The 22696-nt window shown below is 35.5% G+C and overlaps 2 protein-coding genes across 3 annotated transcripts; one reads left to right on the top strand and one right to left on the bottom strand.

Annotated features, from left to right (window-relative positions):
- The first annotated feature begins 1683 nt into the window (after positions 1-1683).
- On the top strand, positions 1684-4555 carry LOC137740802 (pentatricopeptide repeat-containing protein At2g20710, mitochondrial-like). 2 transcript variants are annotated; one of them, XM_068480602.1, is made up of 2 exons: positions 1684-2058; positions 3022-4555. In XM_068480602.1, the coding sequence occupies exons 1-2, from the start codon at positions 1789-1791 to the stop codon at positions 4294-4296; spliced, it is 1545 nt and encodes a 514-aa protein (XP_068336703.1). In that variant the 5' UTR covers positions 1684-1788; the 3' UTR covers positions 4297-4555. The 2 variants fall into 2 exon arrangements, with proteins under 2 accessions (XP_068336703.1, XP_068336704.1); XM_068480603.1 differs by having other exon boundaries at positions 1921-2058; positions 3029-4555.
- Positions 4556-8706: 4151 nt separating this feature from the next.
- On the bottom strand, positions 8707-10590 carry LOC137739726 (E3 ubiquitin-protein ligase RMA1H1-like). The gene is made up of 2 exons (XM_068479409.1): positions 10432-10590; positions 8707-9606 (listed from the first exon to the last, which is right to left on the bottom strand). Exon 2 carries the CDS (start codon positions 9563-9565, stop codon positions 8789-8791), a length of 777 nt encoding a protein of 258 aa, XP_068335510.1. The 5' UTR covers positions 9566-9606; positions 10432-10590; the 3' UTR covers positions 8707-8788.
- Positions 10591-22696: the final 12106 nt, after the last annotated feature.

Below are 22696 nucleotides of genomic sequence, written 5' to 3'. Positions count from 1 at the left end.
AGCTGCAAATGGCTTACAGAAAGCATAGTTGATTTTTTTTTAAGAAAAAATAAGTTTAGTTGCTTTCTACTTTTCTGCTGTCCTTTGATGATGGGTCGCATTTCAATCTCTAGGTTTTCTAATCGTAAATCTTTCGAGTTGTTTTGTTGTAATCTGATAAATTATGCAGTGCATGAACTCAGGTTAGACGTCAAAGTAATCTGATCTTTATAGGTGATCTATTAGTTTTGGTTTATATGCCTGTTCTCAGACCTCTCTCCACCTGAAACAACTCAGCGCAAGTTAATCTCATAAAAATAACATCAATGCTAACCGCCTAAATTGAATATATGAATGTACTGTATAATCTTTAACTCCCACTTACGATCTTATAAGTTAGAGGTCTCAGCGTTTTGGTGCAAATCCTTTATGATTGTTTTCTAGGTAGTGACTAATATCACCTTGAATCCTTGATGTTATCTGTCAGTACCTGTGCATTAGTGTAATCTTCTGTTTTTCGAATGCATTTTTCTCTCTGTGTTGACAATTAAAATGATGAATTTCATCTTCGCAGTTTCGCTTCCACTTCAGTTGGATAAGCGCATTATTTTCAAGGTAAGACTGAAATGGAAGCGAAATTGCGAACTTGCATAACATGCCAGCATATCAGTTGGTTTTATTTCAAACAGAAACAAATAGAGAGTTTCTAACTTGTCAAAGCGATTGAGAGAAAACAAAACTGGAAAACCAGTTGGAAGCTGGCGGCTTGTTGGCAAATCAATTCATTGAATTGTTAATGGATACTCATTAATACCCATTTAATTTGATTTCACCTACACCATCGTCACCACTGCCAACCACACTTATATATAATGGTGATTTAAATTAAATGGGTTTTAACGAGTACCATTTAACAATTCAATGAATTGATTTGCCACTTACTATGACATACGAAGAAACAGTTTGTATTATCGTAAATAATGTAACAATGATGGCAGCAGTCATAAAACTCGCCAGTTTGAATGAACTTTCACATTTCTTACTGTAAGTACAGATTGTGATATCTCCATTTGTGCCGGGGAGTCCAAAAAAGGATGCTTAGTTCCTCGTGGAGCTGAGCATAAATTGGAGTCGGTGTTGTGTGACGGGAAGTGGAGCCAACATTTGTAAAATGGTGTGCCTGACGAATGAGGGGATTTCTCAACTGCCATAATTTACCACTACACGGCCACTGCTATTGCCACTATAACCATCACCGTTATCCACCACCACCTACCACCGTAACCATCATCATTACCACAACCATCATTGTGGTCATCCCAACTACCATATTTGTTTTTGTCATTATACACAATTATAATATTTTTACATTAAAATTTACCATACGCTTTTATACTTCTTTTCATTCTCAAGTCATTTTAAAAAAAATATAGTTTATCGTCACTTAGTACTACAGTCTAGTGGTATTTATTTTCATTGATAAGTGAGAGGTTTTATGTTCGATTCTTGCCAAGATGAAGTTGAATCACATTATTATTAACCTAAGGCTTAGCCCACGCCCATACTTCCTCACTCGTTTAGTGTAGATAAAATATCATTTGTTTAAAAAAAAAAAAACAAAAAAAAAATTGACACATTGTTATATTATTGACATGATATGCCGAGTGACGGTTTACCGTAAAATGTGGAGTGAAGTCTCAAACATGAAAACATAAAACATGAGAAAAGTCGAGATAGCATAGTCCACTGCTAAACCCTAAACCCATAAATTCCCAATTTCTCCCAAACCCTCTATGAAATTAGGGCTCGATGATTAAGCTTCTTGGTTCAAATCCACGGCGTGTCAATGCCATTTCTGGGAGTTCTCGTGCACTGTTTTGCTCAATTAAGGCCGCGGCCTCCTCCCAACCCCCATTTGAGCCTTTGTACATTAGGATCTCCCGGGCCGGAAATCCTAGGGTTTCCGTTGTACCGATTCTCAATCAGTGGGTGGAAGAAGGGAGAGGTGTAAAGAAATGGGAACTCCAGAGTTTCATCAAGCTGTTCCGTAAATATCGCCGCTACAGACACGCTCTCCAGGTAAAAGAAAAATAACTTTTAAATTTTATGCTAGTTTTTGTATGATATTGTCATAGAAAATGGAATGAATGTGAAATGGAGTCAATCATAGCCTTTGATTTCAGTCACAGAATCCGGTGAGAATAAATTTTGTAGAAATATTCGTATAGAAAAGATTATGATGGAATATAGATAACCCAATTTATAAAATTTCACAAGTTTGAGCTAATTTGCATATACAGTGCAGGTTGTTGACATGAAAATTGATTGTGAAATGAACTTTGATAACCCATAATCATTTTCGGAGAATTCGTTAAATCGTTTTTAGCAAAAGATAACATTGTTTGGATGGAGAAGCAGATATGATGAGTGCGGTTTACGTGTACCATACAGGGTATACACAATACAAGCTTCATTAAAACAACACTTTGTTTCCTTATCAAATAAAGAGACTGCCATTTAGCAAGAGGTTAAAGAACAAGCGTCGTAAAAGCAACACCTTGTTCTGGCACATATGTTTTACACTGCTAGATTTGGATTGTATTATCATCTCTAGGGTGGTTGTCATTAGTATACTTTTCAAGTGTACTTGGGTTGTGTCCGATAGATGCTCTCTTTTTGTGATATTTATAACTTTCAACTGTCATCACTCTGCTAAGAATGCAATTCTACTAGAATTCACACGTTTCAGCCTGTAAAGTTTCTCAAGACAATGCTTTGAAAACGTAATAATATGAAGCACAAATCCATAATGATGTAGTTCCTTTTGTGGATGCTAGTGAATGCTTGTGTGTTGATGACCGTGGTAGATGATTCTGGTCATGTGCTTGTGAATTCTTAGGAAGCTTTTGCTTAAGCAATATCAACTCAAATCATTTCAAGTTGATAGTATGTGTTCTGCATGTTATTAAACAGGACCCTGAATTGTGACCAATAATAAAATAAATGATAAAACTGGAAGATCCTGAACTGTTATTCTTTTAGATTTCAGAATGGATGAGTGATGCACGGAACCAGTATCTAACTCCGGGAGACATTGCAGTTCGGCTAGATTTGATCTCAAAAGTTCATGGCCTACAACAAGCTGAGGCGTACTTCAATAGCATACCAGACCAACTGAGAAACTTCAAGGTGTATGGTGCTCTTTTATTCAGCTATGTAGAGAATAAATCTTCAGAAAAGGCTGAGATTATTTTCGAGAAGATGAACGAGTTAGGTTATTTGAAGGGATCAGTAGCTTATAATGCTGTGCTGACCCTCTATTCTCAGATAGGTAAACATGAAAAACTAGATATTCTAGTAAAGGAGATGGAAGAAAAGGGCATTGATTATGACAGTTACACATTGAAGATTCTATTGAATTCGTATGCAGCCGTTTCTGAGATAGACAGAATGGAAAAGCTTTTAATGAAGATAGAAGCCGATCCTTTGGTCAATGTAGACTGGAATGGTTATGTTATTGCAGCAAATGGGTTCTTGAAAGCTGGCTTATTAGAGAAGGCTTCAACAATGCTTAGGCGATCAGAGCAGCTCATCAGCAATAAAACAAGTAAATTTGCTTATGAAGTCCTCCTCACTTTATATGCTACTATTGGGAATAAAGATGAGGTTTATCGTATTTGGAATATGTACAAAAATATGGTGGGATTATACAATTCTGGCTATCTTTGTATGCTAAGTTCATTAGTAAAGCTGGGTGACATTGATAGTGCTGAGATGATCGTGGAGGAATGGGAATCTGTGGCCAAGCTCTTTGACATTCGAATTCCCAACTTGCTGATCACTGCATACTGCAAGAAAGGTCTTTTGGAGAAGGCCGATTTATATATAAAGCGGCTTGAAGAGAGCGGTAAGGAGCTGGATGCAAGCATTTGGACTCGTTTGGCAACCGGATATCATATGAATGGTCAAATGGATAAGGCAGTGGAAACAATGAAAAAAGCAATATTAGCAAGTCGAGCAGGATGGAAGTTCAATCATCTAACTTTGGTTGCATGTCTTGAATACTTGAAAGAGAAGGGAGACGTGGAAGTAGCGCAAGAGCTTTTGAGATTAATTAGAGAAACAGATCATTTTTCAGCTGATTTGTGTGATAAATTAGATAAGTATGTTATTGGTGAACTTCATAGAAGAGATGGGGAAGTATCACAAGAACTTTTGAGATTGTTGACAGGGAGTGATCATCTTTCAACCACTTCATATGATAAAGTTGAAGATTACACCTATGATGAATCTAAGGTTATGACATTGATAAATTGAAAGAGGTTAGTCATCTGGGAGGATTTGATGAAATCTACTATTGCAGAGGGGTTGATAGCACCAGTTTTCATTCTGTAGGGGGTGTTTGGTTCTATAACCAACAAAAGGCGAACGTCCACGCCATATTTCTTTTTCAGCAGAGCGAAAGGAAGGTTTGTTCTCTTTCGTGTTATCGTTGTATTTCAGGTGCATTAAGTACGTTTGTACAGATTTTCATTTAACCACAAAAATTTAAAATAAGCTGACATCAAGAACAATGCGAAAGAGGAAATGAACTGTGGATTGTTCTTTTCGTCATTTCCTGTTGTTCGTTATCGGTTCTTACAACGTATATTGCCTCTTGTCCGTAATTGGTTCTTATAACATATAATCTTATGCATGCTCTGTAATTAAAACTTACAGAAGTTAGAATCGCATTCGGATAAATCACAATAGCGCTTAATTTAATGATTCAGAGAATGCAAATACTGAATGATATGAGGTGTTTGTCACTACGGATATCCAATGATGCAGATAAATCTGTGCCTAATATAAAGCTGGTATGCCGGGAAGACGATGTCCTAAGCCTATTGCAGGACGCCGTATTTAAAATTAAATATGAATAGTATCTGATGAAAATTGATTGCACGATCAACAATAAACAGATACGATTTGAAGATTTTCAAGATCCTTACAAAGAGAATCCGGAGAGGATTCTCATTCGTGTACTTTAACATGTTAACATGAAACCGCGTTTATTGGTTTATGCTACCGTTACAATAACATCTTGGACGTAGGTTTTCATTTAATTAACACAACCGGGGCCCATAGAAGATGAGGAAAACAGGGTTAAGAAATTATGTAAAATTCTTTCAGAAATAATGGGGAGCGGGTCCAGTGGCATTATTGCATGGAGATCAAAGTCTGCAATTTGGTCAGTAAGTCAAAAAATAAGATTGATGTGATTTTTTGACATTTGACGAAATCAGTGTTGGATGGCTAATCATCGTGTACTCACTCAAAAGCAGTCATTTTGTCGTATTTATTTTTATTTATAAGACAGAGATTTTAGATTAGAATTTTGTTTATAACAAATTTGATACTAATTTATTAAAGTTGGACTATTGTGTGGAGAAAAATTTATATGACACGAGTAAACTGTTACGGTAACGTCTTGCCATAAAAAAAAATGTGTGAATTTTTTATCTACATGTTCTTATTGGTACGAAGCATCACATAATAATCTATCTGTGCATGTAAAGTGTTCTCTGTTTAGTGTAAATTTTTACTTTTTTTTAAAAAAGGTTATCGATTTATTAAAAAAACTCTAGGCTGATATAGCATTTAGAAAAAGCAACGAACACAAATGAGGGAACGAGAAAATGGCAACATAAACCGCCATAGATTCCAAATGCACATCAAACGGTCCAAACCCCACTAGACTCAAAATTGTTGTCACAATAAATACTTCAACTTCTTTACTCCAGTTATACAATCCACTTACGTTTCTAAAATAGATGTTTTTGATGATCGCTATCAAATGGATTTGTGTTTAAATAATATAGTCGTAAATAAGAATATGGATATGTTGTCGACACATTTTTAAAATTATTGAGGGACGTATGTTTTTTGCATTGCTACTTTTTACTTAAGACTCTTTATTTCTTCTTACACACAAATCAAACATATGAGCAATCATTCTCTTCTTATACTTTTAATAACTAACTTAAGTATGTGTGTGCGCGCGCGTGCGTGTATCTGTATTTTAATTTGCATGTAAAGAGAAATGACGTCATATATTAGTCAAATAAAAATAGTAGTGCCATTCACACATCCATATTAACTTCTACCCTTTCATCTTTATTAATTTATTTAATTCAACAACCAGATAAAAAATAAAAAGAAATGTGCGGATAACATATTGCGGAAAGAATAAAGTGATGAACGGATGATTTAATCCTCTCAACCACTTTGCATTGAATTGAAATCCTTGCATTTGCCAGAAATCGAAATCATTGTCCTTCAAAGCTGGGCCTGCAATTATATTAGAGATTTATGTTGGAATTTGGTTGAGGTGACCATGCAACAACTGTTCATAAGTCTCAAATTCTATTATCCCCGGTGGGACTGAAAAAAATGATTCATATGCCACATTGTCACAATTGGTTTTGATTCTGTTCATCCGAAAACAAGAACCAAAAACAAAATAGCACTAATAATGTGATTGATGCATTAACAATAGTCTTGTATTGGAGAATATAACCACACACCGGAGATATAACAAACAACATACAAGTTACATGAAGAAAATTTGCATCTAGAATCACTTAGGTCTTTGTAATAAAATCACACACCTAGTAATTGATGAAATATTCCACATCAACCGTATCTCTGAGAAAAAAATAGTTTAAATATCCTAACATCACTCCAACTAACACCGAGGTTTTTTGTGATAAAACTTCACACTTGACAGATTGTGCAGATGGTAATTAACAAGTTGAGGACAATATCTTTGTACCTGACGAATTGTGCAGGTGGTAATTAACAAGTTAAGAACAATATCGATGTTGCTAAAAGTGGACCTGTGCCCCGTCTCTCTTATAATTCTAGAGTAATATGCAAGCACTGATGATGTTAAAAAAGTTTGTTAGGTGACATGTCTTCTCCGAAGACAAACGTATGTTTAGGTTAGCTACTTCCCTCAGTGGGGATAAGGAATTTCAAAATTCCGTCTTCGCTATGGTGATCCAATGCATGCTGGTCTCGCGTCCCCATCTGCCTAATGTCTTCTTCTGTGAGTTTCGTCTGTTTTCTTCAATAACAGCTAGATTCGCGGAGCAAAGATGCATCTAGATAAAATTTAACATTCTTCGTGTATCATGAGTAGCATTTTCTACGTTTTGTATTTCAACGTGAATTTCAGCAAGTCGCTGGGCCATCATGGCTTCTCGATATACACTGGTAGAAAACTCTTTTATGTTTTTGGTTTTTGTAGAGCACAAATTAGATCCAGAAGTCTTTTAATATTTTGGTTGTCATCTTACTGGGCATGTAGTAAGTGCTCATCCGTGATATCCTTGCCCACAACCACTGGTGGCCCTTTTGGTTTTGGCACCATCCAAGCGTAGATTTGTCATTTACCCAAAGTCGCTGAAGGCTTTCAAAACGAGTCGACTACTTTTCCTATAGGGTTCTCTGCCACCTGGTTATCCCTCGGAAGAATTCTTGTATGTATCTGATTCACCACGTGACGTAACTGTAATTTTTTCATATGAGAATTTGGTTTGTACATATATTATAATTTTAATAAACTTATGAACCACATCAGTATATTACATGATATACTAAACTACCAAAATAATTTCTTGGTAACACCCTTGATGTTTAGGTCCACCACGAGTATGTATGTTTTGCTTTAGGTTGTGTTGCAAATGGGTGGGCCTATGTGTAACTTGAAAACTTGAAAAGAGGTGGTGGAAAGAAAAGGACATGCCTCGTCGGATGGTTTGATAAGGATAAGGATTAGAGTTAGAGGATTTTCTATGATCCTTCTAAGTATCAGATATTTTAAGTTTTTAAGCGTTAATTTTTTATATTCCAAAGCACCACAAATTATTATAGATTGAAATTATAAGGTCAATCTAAATACTCAATTCCAACACTAACTTTGAAGAAGCATAATTATGGTAATAAACTAGCTAATATAAGAAAATCTAACCATCTCAATTGGTCACAATTCTCATGAATTATGTCATTTGGATGGACCACATGTACATAACTTAGTCAATGTGCGGATCTGTAGTCTTCATATACAGTGACGTGTGCTTAAGGTAATGAATCCGCACTATTCATGATCAAATATTATCGATAATGTATGTGTTTCAGTAGAAATAGTTAAGGAATGAAGTGTGCAAAAAAAATTGTTAAGAAATGAAGTTCTAGTCGGATATCAGAACACGTCAGAACACGTAGTTTTCACCAATAGAAATCTCCCAAGCTCAAGTTAAAACTTGGCTAGAATGCTTCTTTTCTACATAATATTTTGTCTTCTTTTCTTTTCTTTTTATGTTTTTTTGTTGAACAATAAATTTGTTAAATTAAATGTTAATTTTTGTTGGATATTCTGTCTTTTTCGTTCTTTCCCCGGAAGCTAAAGCTAATCCCAATCAAGCAAGAATTAGCTTCCCGCATTCATCACAACAACAAAACCAACCAAAACTGCAATCTAATCATTCCAAATTAGACATCTACATTGTAGCGTTTATGTTGGAGCATAACAATTCAATAACGCGGTAGAGAATCTGCCTTGTAACCAGACGTATACACCCGGAACTCCGGAGCTATCTGGTTTCTCCTAAACGTGCGACGAGAGAAAAAAAAGAAGATAGAAACTATTTCAACCATTGACATGAAATTAGCAACACACTCATCTGGTTGAATCCGCACGTCTTTCATATAATCTTTCTACTCATTTTTACAGGGGTACAATCAGGCAAGGGAGGTAAAAATTTGTTCAGAACAAAACAAGGCACAGCATAAAGCAACAGAAGAGAAAAAAACATATTCTGCTGAGCGACTTATCAGCCTGCATTACATGCCTTCTAACCCTCGGACTACCGCTCCCCGCCAGATTATACGAATTCGAATTGGTATACCAGTTTGTTAACGAGTTGCCAAAAACCCTTGCATATACCATTTCACCAAACATGTCAGCTACTGGATTGATCGCGGTTGTGGCGATGCCAGGACTATTCATTGGTTCTTGTAGGGGACTGTTTGGTTGTGAACCGTAAGGAGAACTCCGATGATGAAGTTGCGGGGTAACGTATTGACTGGTGGGGGTACGGGCTGATCGCGGTGTGTCAACCCCACAAGGACGAAAGGGTCTTCTCGGAATCACTATGCCAAGATGAGGAGCCTTGCCCTTGGAGGGCTTTGGGGGTTTGGTTGTTTGTCCTCGGCCGTAGAGTGGGACTAGAGAGGACTCGGAGACTTCAGCTTTGCATACAGGGCACTGGGGCTGTTTCTGCTCATCTTGGTTTTCAGAAGACGGGCTTTGGAACTGAAGCCACTTGTATATGCAAGGCCAGCAGTAGAGGTGACCACAGAGGGTGACCACTGGATCCTGCACAGAGTCTAAGCAGATGCTGCAGTCGAAGGTGCCACAGGATTTGTTGTCAGAGTCCGCGACTCCATCAGATACGGTATTCCATTTTTCAAAGGAACATTTATCTTGTCCAATGGAGTTATCTTGAGCCACAACCTCTGGAAAAAGCTGCTCTGTAGCCATCTTAAGCGATCGAGAAACTAGTATTTGGGAGCTGCGTAAATCTGAGACATGGAAAAACAAGAACGTTAGAAACATGGTCTAAAAATCAGCTTCTAACGAAAGTTCAACGCCGTCCTTGCGAAGGGCTAGAGAAAGATGCCCACATGCAATCAACAGGACTTCAAATGATCAATCATGGCAACGAGACGGCAGCAAGAAAGCATCAAAATTTACGCGATTAAAAACCATTGGACCAAAAGTTATAAAAAAATTAAAAAAAAAAAAAAAGGGTAAAGTTGAAACAAAAGTAACACCACCAATATATAAATAATCAAATTAGTACAGAAAAGTTAAACCAAACAGTAAGATCAGATCGAGTATATTTATCAATTATCTGCAGCCCTTCTAGAAGGGTTTAAACAACAAAAACATTTTAAATTCTCTCTCAAATATTTATTCAATATTTAATCAATATTTTCCATGTTCATGGAGCAGAAACGTTCAGAAACCAGATCGTAATCGAAAACGAACAGAAAGGCCAATGCTTAAGGTTGACTAGTAGAGACAATCTTGTTTGAGAAAACACGTGAACTAGGCAGCCTAAAACACGACAGATCAAAGTAGCTAATGCTTTATGCAAGTTGTGTTACTTTTTTGCTCTTCTTGTACAAGTAATTGAGTTCCAGAATCCAGCTTTACATATAATCAACAAAAACCCAAAGCAAAAAAGAAGAGGCCAGAATCCCTTTTGATCCTTGAGCTGAAATCGCTGGGCGATTAATCAGATCGAGAATCCAAAAACACAACAACCCAAGAGGAAAAACCATTCAAAGAAGGAAACCCCACAAACAAAACAAGGAACAGATAGAGGGAAGTTGAGTGCATACCAGCAAGATGCGAGAGGTGGTTTTTGGAGGTTTTTCTTTTCTCTGTGAGCTTTTGGAAGCACAGCGTCGATGGAGAAACAGAGAGAGAGAAGAGAGAGCGCTGCGAGTAATGGGTCTTGGAATATGGAGACTGGAGAGGGAGGGAGGATGAAGGGAATGGGAAGGTGAAAGATGAGGAGGAAAGAGGGAGGGGAGAGGGATATATATAGAGACAAAACACAGCGTCTTCGAGAAACCATTATTTGATAATAAAAAATTATAAAATCCACCAGCCACCTTGCTCTTCACGCGCGGTTCCCTTATCCTTCCCCTTTCCTTCTTTCCCTCACATACGTGGCACCCATCCATGATCCTTTTTTTCTTTTTCTTTTAAAAATCTTTTCTTTTATTTTTTTAATTTTTTTATTATTCATTCTTTCCATTGAATTATGTTATTGTCTGTTTTTCTCTTTTTGTTAACCTTGTTTTGTAGTTGGTGTATGAATTTGGTCGAACTAGCTTAAAGCATTGGTTCTCTGTTCTAGCTCAAATTTGAATATTCCTTTACGTAATTATGTAATTTGTGTATGAATTATTTATAGCAACTAATTACGATTTTTAGTCCAGACAGCGATCTAGATATAAAGAAGATCGAAAACAATGTTTTTTCACTCAATTTACCATCCTTTAGTGGAATGGAAAAATTAAAAATTATTGTCTTATTGTTTGTAGTTCTTTAGTGACTCGAATTTGAACTCATTGTCTTTTTTTTTTTTCCTAAGTCGTTGTTCAAAGAAATAAACATTGCAAACAAAACAAAATATGAATGTATATGAGTATTTGGTCTTTTGTGTGATTGTAGTGCTTTAGTGACACATAATAATAGAAATATTACGGATAAAAGTCGTATATGAAACATAATTTACTTCTACAAATATGTGATGTATGCATGCAACACTATAATATTACACTAATCTTACATGCACAAGTTTAATGTACTTTTGTTATGTATGAATTGTGTTTCACTAAAAAGAGATGTTAGGCAGACTCGCCTCAAAAACGAGTTTGCTGAACACGTGTCCTTTTTATCCTGCAATTAATATTCTTATTTGGGTCCACTCAAATAAAAGTAAAGATGTTGAAATTGTTCTCTCTTTTATAACCTCTCTCCCTAACACGATGAATGATGAACTCAACAATCTCTCTCTCTCTCTCTCTCTCTCTCTCTCTCTCTCTCTCTCTCTCTCTTCTTCTTCTTCTTCTTCTCTACATGTCTCGTCTCTCCTGCCCAATGGACTCAGAGGCAACAATCGTAAAAACTCCAGTCGGTAACCATGGATTGAATGGCCATTGGCAGCCATAAGAGGACCAACTTTTTGAATATATAGATTCTCATAGAAAATTAAAATAAAAAATTTATGCAACATTCTCCAGCAAGAAGCAAGAAGCAAGTTCAAAAGTTCAAATTCCTTATTTCTTCAAGAATCTATAAATAAATATAGAGAAAGATGTCGTATTGAAATGGCAGAGAAGAAGAGAGAGATTGTTTGAGTTCATCGGTTGGGAAGATGTGAGATATATATATATATATATATATATATATATATATATATATATATTGTTACAAGCAACGAACGATGGGTTGGTTTTTTTATTAATCATCTCAAATAATACATAGATGCCAAGTGCGTATAATATTACACTGACCAAAAAAATGATCTAGAGGTGAATTTGCTCAAGCAAGACAACAATAGTAAACCTCTAAACGGCTACCACATGTACGAAAACTTCACATGTCATCCATACAAACTATCACAGGCTCACAAGATGGTAGTTATGATAAACTTGTATCGGTAACTGCAAAAGATCACCGTCGAATAGTGAGGCCGTATAAAATCATTGCAAAAATGAGACCACATAAAATCATCCTAGCTAGACGACACCACATCACACATCACTCAAATGCGAAAACCATATCCAGTCTCACAATACCTCGTTAGGAAAGATGACGGAACTAAACTAAATTAAAATTAGCTAAACCAAGCTACTCCAGAAACGAAACAACATGTCGACTAATTCCGATGAAGCCGAGAGGAATAACGCTTGCACACTTATCCACTCGGTTAAGAAGGCCAATAATTTTCTTCTTTGTTTTTGTTGTGTTAATTTTGACGGTCGTTCTTCTTTTATACATTGCTATATGTTGACTACTATAATTTATAAGTGCAGGGAAAAAGAGTTTTATTCGAGCTAGTTAATTTTTGTATATTCCACTCCTTTCCACATTTTTTTTTGTTATTTAATTACCACTACCTTTTTTTATTCTACCTCTATTACATATTATTGTATTTTAGCTACCTACATATCACCATTTTTTTTTAATAATCCATCTCTTGTGTAGATCTATATCGATAAATGTTTGTTCATAATCTACCTGTGACATCCCACATCGTCCAGGGAAGTGATCCTTAAATGTATATTCCCATCCTTACCTAGCACGAGACCTTTTGGGAGCTCACTGGCTTCGGGTTCCGTAGGAACTCCGAAGTTAAACGAGAAAGGGGCTAAAGCAATCCCATGATGGGTGACCCACTGGGAAGTTGCTCGTGAGTTTCCAAAAACAAAACCGTGAGGGAATGGTAAGCCCAAAGCGGACAATATTGTGCTACGGTGGTGGAGCGAGCTCGGGAAGTGGTCCCACCAGGGCCGGGATGTGACAATTTGGTATTAGAGCCTAACCCTGGCTGCGTGTGTGCCGACGAGGATGCCGGGCCCCTAAGGGGGGTGGATTGTGACATCCCACATCGCCCAGGGGAGTGATCCTTAAATGTATATTCCTATCCCTACCTAGCACGAGTTCTTTTGGGAGCTCACTGGCTTCGGATTCCGTAGGAACTCCGAAGTTAAGTTAGAAGGGGGCTAAGAGCAATCCCATGATGGGTGACCCACTGGGAAGTTGCTCGTGAGTTCCCAAAAACAAAACCGTGAGGGCGTGGTCGGGGCCCAAAGCAGACAATATCGTGCTACGGTGGTGGAGTGGGCCCGGGAAATGAACCGTCCCGGGCCGGGATGTGACAATTTGGTATCAGAGCCTAACCCTGGCGGTGGTGTGCCGACGAGGACGTCGGGCCCCTAAGGGGGGTGGATTGTGACATCTCACATCGCCCAGGGGAGTGATCCTTAAATGTATATTCCCATCCTTACCTAGCACGAGGCCTTTTGGGAGCTCACTGGCTTCGGGTTCCGTAGGAACTCCGAAGTTAAGCGAGAAGGGGGCTAGAGCAATCCCATGATGGGTGACCCACTGGGAAGTTGCTCGTGAGTTTCCAAAAACAAAACCGTGAGGGAATGGTAAGCCCAAAGCGGACAATATCGTGCTACGGTGGTGGAGCGGGTCAGGGAAGCGGTCCTACCCGGGCGGGGATGTGACACTACCAGTAACACAAATTATTTTTTCTCTATAAGATTTATTGTAGATAAAGGCATTTAAAGATTAAAATTTAAAAATTTAAATTTAAGGATTTTAAATATATTTTTTTCAAGATCAAAACTGACGTAACAAAAAATCAAATGAAATTGAAATTGTACTCAATTCGAAAGCAGCCGAATTTTTCTACTGGACCAAAATATCCCTAATAAAATCACGAAAGAACTCATTAACATTTAGAGCTATTAATTTAAAATTAAGAAAGTAATCTTGCATATTTTTATTTTTTTATTTTTATTTTTAATCATCTTGTGTTGGTGACTTGTCTACATCAATTGAGCATTTCCTCTATGTTACCAATGGAGGCAAAGTTGTCCACTCACTCGGACAAAGGGAGAAGAAGAATATTCAACGTGAAAAAAGAACTCTTGAGTCTAGATGTTTTCAACTTTTAACTCTTAATGTAGATTTTCATGGGATCCGAAAGTTCCTCGAAGCTGTGTGGATACAAGCAAAAATGAAGATTGAGTATCCGGGGAAAAAAAAATTGAATATTCCTTTATGCAATTTTGTAATTTATGTATGAATTATTCATAGCAATTAATTACAATTCTTGGTTCAAACAACGTCATAGATATAAAAGAGATCAAAAGCAATGCTTTTTTACTCAATTTACCGTTCTTTAGTCAAACGGAAAAAATAAAAATTATTGTCTTATTGTTTGTAGTTCTTTAGTGATTCGAATTTGAACTCATTGTTTTTTTTTTTCTGAGTCGTTTCAAAGAAATAAGCATTGCAAACAAAACAAAATATGAATGTATATGAGTATTTGGTTTTTTGTGTGATTGTAGGGCTTTAGTGACACATAATAATAGAAAAGTTGCGGATAAAAGTCATATGAAACATAATTTACTTTTATAAATATGTGATATATCATATATGCATGCAACGCTATAATATTACACTAATCTTACATGTACAAGTTTAATGTAATTTTGTTGTGTATGAATTGTGTTTCACTAAAAAGAAATGTTAGGTAGACTCGTCTCAAAAACGAGTCTTGCTGAACACATGTCCTTTTTATCCTGCAATTAATATTCTTATTTGGGTCCACTCAAATAAAAGTAAAGATGTTGAAATTGTTCTCTCTTTTCTAACCTCTCTTAACCCTAACACGATGAATGATGAACTCAAACAATCTCTCTCTCTCTCTCTCTCTCTCTCTCTCTCTCTCTCTCTCTTCTTCTCTACATGTCTCATCTCTGATGCCCAATGGACTCAGAGGCAATAATCGTAAAAACTCCAGTCGGTAACCATGGATTATATGGCCATTGGCGGCCATAAGAGGACCAACTTTTTGAATAGATTCTCATAGAAAATTACAATTAAAAATTTATGAAACATTCTCCAGCAAGAAGCAAGTTCAAAGGTTCAAATTCCTCATTTCTTCAAGAATCTATAAATAAATATAGAGAAAGATGTCGTATTGAAATGGCATAGAAGAAGAGAGAGATTGTTTGAGTTCATCGGTTGGGAAGATGAGAATTTTTTTATATTTTTTTACAAGCAACGATAGGATGGTATTTTATTAATCATCTCAAACAATACATAGGTGCCAAGTGCGTATAATATTACACTAACCAAGAAAATAATCTGGAGGTGAATTTTCTCAAACATGACAACAATAGTAAACCTCTAAACGGCTACCACATGAACGAAAACTTTACATGTCACCCATACAAAAACTGTCATAGGCTCACAAGATGGTAGTAGGTATAACAGACTTGTATCGGCAACTGCAAAAGGTCACCGCCAAATAGCGAACCGTATAAAGTCATCGCAAAAGCAAAACCACATAAAGTCATCATAGGTAGACGACACCACATCACACATCACTCAAATGCAAAAACCATATCCAACCACACAATACCTTGCTAGGCGAGACGATAGAACTAAACTAAATTAAAATTAGCTAAACCAAACTACTCCGAGAACGAAACCACATGTCGGCTAATTCCGATGAAGCCGAGAGGAATAAGGCTTGCACACTTATCCACTCGGTTGAGAAGGCCTATAATTTTCTTCTTTGTTTTTGTTGTGTTAATTTTGATGGTCGTTCCTCTTTTATCATTGCTATATGTTGACTACTATCATTTGATAAGTGCAGGGGAAAATATTTTTATTCGAACTAGTTAATTTTTGTATATTCTAACCCCATCACAGGTTTAATCTACCTTTCCACAATTTGTTTTGTTATTAATTTACCATTATATTTTTTTTATTCTAAATCTATTACATATTATTGTATTTTAGCTACCTACATATCACCATTTTTTTTTATAATCCATCTCTCATGTACAGATCTATATGATATGTTTTTGTTCATAATCTACCAGTAACACAAATTATTGATCTATCTATGTCACATTTCTTTTATAATCTACCTCTGTCATAGATTAATTATAATATCTAACTACATACACTTTTTTTTTTTTATCTACCTCAAACAATGTTTCTTTTTAAGTTTTGATGAACTTACAAGATTTGTTGCAAACGAGTTTTAAAATTTTTTTTTTCTATAAGATTTATTGTAGATAAAGGCATTTAAAGATTAAAATTTTAAAATTTAAATGTAAGAATTTTAAATATATTTTATTTTCAAGATCAAAACTGACGTAACAAAAAATCAAATGAAATTGAAATTGTACTCAATTCGAAAGCAGCTGAATGTTTTGACTGGACCAAAATATCCCTAATAAAATCACGAAAGAACTCATTAACATTTAGAGCTATTAATTTAAAATTAAGAAAGTAATCTTGCATATTTTTATCTGTTTATTTCTATTTTTTTAATCATCTTGTGTTGGTGATTTGTCTACATCAATTGAGCATTTCCTCTGTGTTACCAAAAGTGGCAAAGTTGTCCACTCACTCGGACGAAGGAAGAAGAAGAATATTCAACGTGACAAAAGAAATCTTGAGTCTACATGTTTTCAACTTGGGGTGTGATAGCATCTCATTTTACTTTTCACATATATTTTTAATTTTCAACCGTCTAATCGGATGAATTGAAGAAGATCAACGGATATAAATTATTAAGGGATGTGTGAGAAGTAAAATAAGATGTGTGGATAGCACATCCCTTTCAACTTTTAACTCTTAATGTAGATTTTCTTGGGACCCGAAAGTTCCTCGAAGCTGTATGGATATAAGCAAAAATGAAGATTGAGAATCCGGGAAAAAAAATGTAAGAGTACCATGAACACAAGTTATGTGTTATGTTATTTTACGTATTATAGTAAGAGTAGACGATGTAATTAATATGTCTCACTTTTAAAGATATTAATAAAATCAAATACACATGTTATAATTTGAGTGACATAGTAACATCACATAATCATGTTTTAGACACACCAAAAAGTTGCTTATACCCAAAACCTTGTTAAACAAAGGTGGATACTAAACAACTGAACTACAAACCTCGTGGCATATATTTCTTAAAAAGAAAACAAATGCATGTTTCATCTAAATGACGGTTTAATTTGGCTTCTCACTTGTATTAACTGACACATTTTTTATATTTTATGCTGATATATTTTCCTTGACAGAAAAACTTTTGAACAGACTACCTATAATTCAAATAAAATGTACTTAGAGCAGCTCCACCGGTGTGCATAGCTCGATGGACCGGCAAGGATTTCATCTAATTGCCTCCCTCTCCCTACTCCAGCCCATGCGGGCGATTGGACTGAGGGAGGGGGGCCCGAGTGAGAGGCTCGGCTCAAATCGGTGGCCCAAGAGCCTAAGGCCATTGTGATGCATGGCTGACGTCAAATGTAAAAAAATTTTAAAAAAATGTAAACAATTAATAAAAAAATCTGAAAAAAATTTAATTTTTCTATAAATATCTTATCATTATCTTCCACCTTACACCATAATTTTATATTTTCTCAAATACTTTGGGTTGTAATTTCTTATTTAATGAAACGTGATACAATGAGACCGATTAAACATCATATCCAAAATTTGAAATAAAATTATTTTTTATTATTTTAGACAATAAAAAATACTAATATTTTATTGCATATTGTCATGGCTATTCAGTTTAGGGGTGGAGATACAAAAGGTAATTATTGTTCATTAAGGTGGTTATTGTTCACTGGAGGCTATTCAATTGCCTGTTGCCTTAGGGGGCCTTGATATGCTAGAGTTGCTCTTAATAAAACCATCTTCCTTTGGAAAAATACAAGAGCATTTGAACCTATTGGCGTTCGGATCGTTGTTTGAGATATTCATTGTTTTGAGGGGGAAAAATAATTTAGTTTAAGATCAATATAAACTTTTTTTTTTATTTTTTTTTAACAAACTAGATCAATATAATCTTTCGTACCTAGGAATATATCAAGAGTTAATTAATTTTTGTTTTAGACTAGGTCAACGAGTTTTTATTTATTAATTAGGTTTAGGTCAACGAGAAATGTCACATATGAACTTCAGCCCTTATAAATGGTTGGGATATGACATCTTTTGGTCTTAATGATCCGTCTGAGACTTAAATCCAAACGTTAATTCAATTAAGCACATTAAAATTATAGGAAAGGCATATTTTTGGCCAATGGAGATGTTAAAAGAAAAATATCAAATGCAAATTTGAAGATCTATGTGACAATGTTAATTTTTCTTTCGGCCGGTACCACTCATCTACCATATTACTAAGTTCAAGTTTTGATTTGTTTCAGTATTAATTATTCTTAATTCCCAAGGATTCAATTTCGTAAGCTTTTTACTTTTGTAGTTGGTAAACAGTTTAATATTTGTATGAATAAACTATAGTACACCGACGTAATAATAATTAAATGGAACTTGACTTCTTTAGCACCGATCATCTAGAAGCAAGGAAAAATTATTACATATAAAATAATACGTACGTATACAAAGGAGTTTCTCGGATACTTTTACAGTGTTTTATCATCATTCACCTCTGAGGACAAAACAAATAAATAAACAAACAACCCATCAATCCCCAATGGGCAAGGGCCAAGACCAACCTGTAGGGTCAGGAAAAAATGAAAAACACGAAGAGTAGGAAGAAGAAGTATATATAAAAGCAGTTTTAGGATTTATTAAAGTGCTTCCAATTGAACAGCTTCCGTATCCATGTCTATGGACTTTGTAAATACCAGTCTAAATACGCAGTACAACCAACCATGTTGATGAATTATTTTGCATGAATCGCAAAGAGTAAATCGCTAAACCGATATAAAGCACAACTGGGAATTTCGGACGATGCTTTTTTCCTCTATACAAAATAAATTAAGAAATAAAGTCGAACAATTGTTGCCTGCATGTTGCATGCACAGTTGCATCAAATAGGACGCCAAGTGATATCGTTTTCGCGGTTAGAAGAGAAAACAATTTGAACAATTTGCAAACTCCACGTAGTTGACTACTTTGCATGGGGTTTTTTAGTAGTTGATGACCAAGTACTAGTGCTAAGTGTATATATAATGTCATCGGGCCGGGGAAGCAAGACAACGCCTTTTATACCGTTGTTTCTCTTTCTCAAAGCCATTAAAAAAAGAAAAAGAACCTTACTAAAAAGCTTCGGTATTTTTCAATTTAACGATAAATCATATTTTTACATTAAAAAATTAATCTTTGTATTATTCACTTTACCATTTATTTTGTCATTATCGTTAAAACTTAAAATTTTCAAGCTCTTTTCATTAATTTTCCTTAAAAACAAAAATCGTAAATGTTAATCAACTAAATAATTTCACATTACCCTATCAACATTAGAGCTTTGAATCTATTCACCAAAAGAAAGACTGATATGGTTTCAACGTACGTACGTTAAACATTGTGACGTGACTCTTTTTACAATTTTATGATATGCATATATCATGGAGACGATCTAAATCTTAATACATTGCTCAATAGAGGTGAGACTCGCCCTTATACAGTGTTATTCTTAATGACCAAACCTAGACCGTAGATCAAATCTCGAGGCTAGATCACAGCCGCAGACCAACCAGGGGGGCTGCTAACCGTTAACGTAACTGCTACACGAAAATCGGGATTCCCACTCTACCCTTATCTTTTATTTATTTATCCGATTCTGTCCTTTTTTTTTTCTTTTCTTTTTTGTCTGATAAGGGTTTTGACCATTATTTTAAAAAATTTCACTTAGGCGAGCTATCGAGGGTTCATTTTAGGTGTTTAAAAATTAAAACAAACTTAAATCTGCTTAGGCGTTCATTTAATTTATGATTTTTATTTAGATAAAAAATCAATAACATTTGTTGTTTTGTACTACAGTTTAATTGTAAGCACATTTCCTTATCTTTTGTTAAAAAAAATAGATAACTTTTATTTTGTCTTTTTTTTTTTTCCATCTAAATACCTAAAAGCTACACTTCTATCTACGGTCCAACGAACACCTAACGTTTTTTACGCTTTTTACTATTTTGGTTTTTACTCTTTTTGTTGCATGATTTGATATCAAGAAGAGAAAAAAAAAAAAAGGAAAAAAAAGGGGAAAGGAATCCTCTTTAGATTCTTAATTCCTAATCCATCAAATTATAAAATTCGTATTATTAAAAATTGATCTAACAGTTGAAGTTATTATAAATTTTAAAGTGAGTTCCTATTTATCACAGCCACACGTAGCAGCAGAGTACAACCGACATCCGAGACCAATACAAGAACACGACAGGTAACAGGAATCCGTGAAGATGTGATTGGCCCTTCTAGATGATTTAGACATATATAATATTGGAATTTGGGGTAGTGGCTGGGGAATAGAAATCACCAAGAAAGAAGCACTACATTTAAGTGGAAATGGGTGCCATGCTATAGTGTAGGATGGACTTATACGACCATGTGTCATGTCTGCAACTAGTCACTTACGGATTTGGATCATTTCCTGAGCTAATAGAGAGAATTCTCCTGACCAATCATCGTGGACCGTTAGATTTTTATTTAACGATTACAATCATTATAACTTTAAAGGAACTCCCTATTTGTAGCCGTTGGATAAAAATTCAGCGGCCCACGATGATTGGTCAAGAGGATCCTCTAGTTCAAGAGAGGATCCAAATTGACCGCATCGACACCAGTGTTTGCTAAAGTCCATGGGTCTCTTGGTCATCCGGCAATTAAAGATCCATGACAAGCGACTCTTTTGGATTTGTAGGAAAATGATCATCGCCGGATTCTTTTTCTTAGAATCCGGAAGATTCAATGATCGTGTCCATTCATTATATATCATACGGTCAGTTTTTGTTAAGTATTATTTATATTTCATTTTAAATTTTAAATTTTACATGATTTCTAACTGCACGATGTATGATAAACAGACACAATCACGAGATTCCCAGGAAAATGATCATCGCTGGATCCTTTTCCGAATTTTTATTACAAATGAAATAAATTGTAGCAATGATCTCTCAACTTTAATTCAATTGGATAAGAGTTTTGATCACAAATAGTCCTTAAAATTTACCCTCATCATCAAGATGGTCCATGAAAATAAAAATCAATCAATGTAGTCTCTAAAAATAGGTGTTGCAAATCAATGTGGCCATTCTGTCACAATTCTGTTAAAAATTCTGTTAATTGCTGATTAGCACATAAATGGGTCCCACAAGATTTACGGGTTTTTATCACAAATGGTCCCTGAAATTGACTACACCATCAAGATGGTCCCAAAAATTGAAAATCGATGAATGTAATCCTTGAAAATAGGTGTCTCAAATCAATAAGATTCTTCCACTACAATTCTGTAAAAAAAAAATTGTTTTGTACTGATGTAGGTTTGATAATTAATTAAAAAAATTGTCTAAATATTTTTTTGCACAATATAATATTTTTTTCTTATAGTAAGAACTACTCCGTATAGATATCATTTCCATAAATTCTCAAATGCACAAGGCTTAACCAATGTCAAAGAGGTGGTTTGGAAATAATTTTCAACCAAGAATAGACGCAACTCGGTTATAACCTCATTATCTCAAGATAGACCTCTCCATTCTTTAAGTCACCAAATCACCAATGAAGCACCGAACAAGCTCTCTAAGATTAAGGTTGTGAGAATTTTGATCGCGTAAATGCTAATGGTGATGTCCTAGAAGTCGTTGCCAATTAGCCAAGTCGTCACCAAAGGTGATCTCAATTCAAATTCAATTCGATGAAGGGTGTCGAACTGTGTAAAGATAAGTGTATTGAGAAGACAACAAACAAGGTAGGGGAATGTAGACTAGGACCGGATGTGTTACAAATTCACTATACCGCTTATTGTTAAAAAAATAAAAATAAAAAATGGAGTAGAAGGAAACATTAACCAAGTAAAAGGGACTACGAAACAAATTTGAAAAATTGCTTCAATAAAATAGACTTTCTAGAAGATGGGACCACTCAAAAGTTAATGATCGAGCAGACCATTTATTGACAATCGCTTTAATTTGAACCAACCGGAAACAAATTTTTGCTCCTCAATTCCAGAAGTGGAGGTCAGTTTCACGTGCCAAGAGATCAGCCGAGAATCTTGAATACCTTCTGGAAGACAGAAATAAAAATGTCTCCTCATTTGTTACTTTTTGTGTGTTGGAGTTGAAAGTCTAGAAGAATACATGTGGACATGACACTGGTGGTGGTCCTAAAAGCATTGACGAGGGCCCACCTGTTTGCAACAGCACCAACCCCAACGACAACTACATCATCCAAAATCATCCTAAACAAAATTGCGGGTAAGTTTTGTTCAACTGAACTCGAGGTTCTTAATCCGAATCCGGCAGTGCCGAATGGATGGTGTCGGCATTAGTGATCCGGCATTGCCGACTGAAAAATATTTTAGGAACA

The sequence above is a fragment of the Pyrus communis genome, chromosome 7 (assembly GCF_963583255.1).
Source record: "Pyrus communis chromosome 7, drPyrComm1.1, whole genome shotgun sequence".
Taxonomy (NCBI): Eukaryota; Viridiplantae; Streptophyta; class Magnoliopsida; order Rosales; family Rosaceae; genus Pyrus; species Pyrus communis.
The sequence above is the reverse complement of the archived record's forward strand: the minus strand, read 5'-3'. Positions and strand labels throughout refer to the sequence as shown.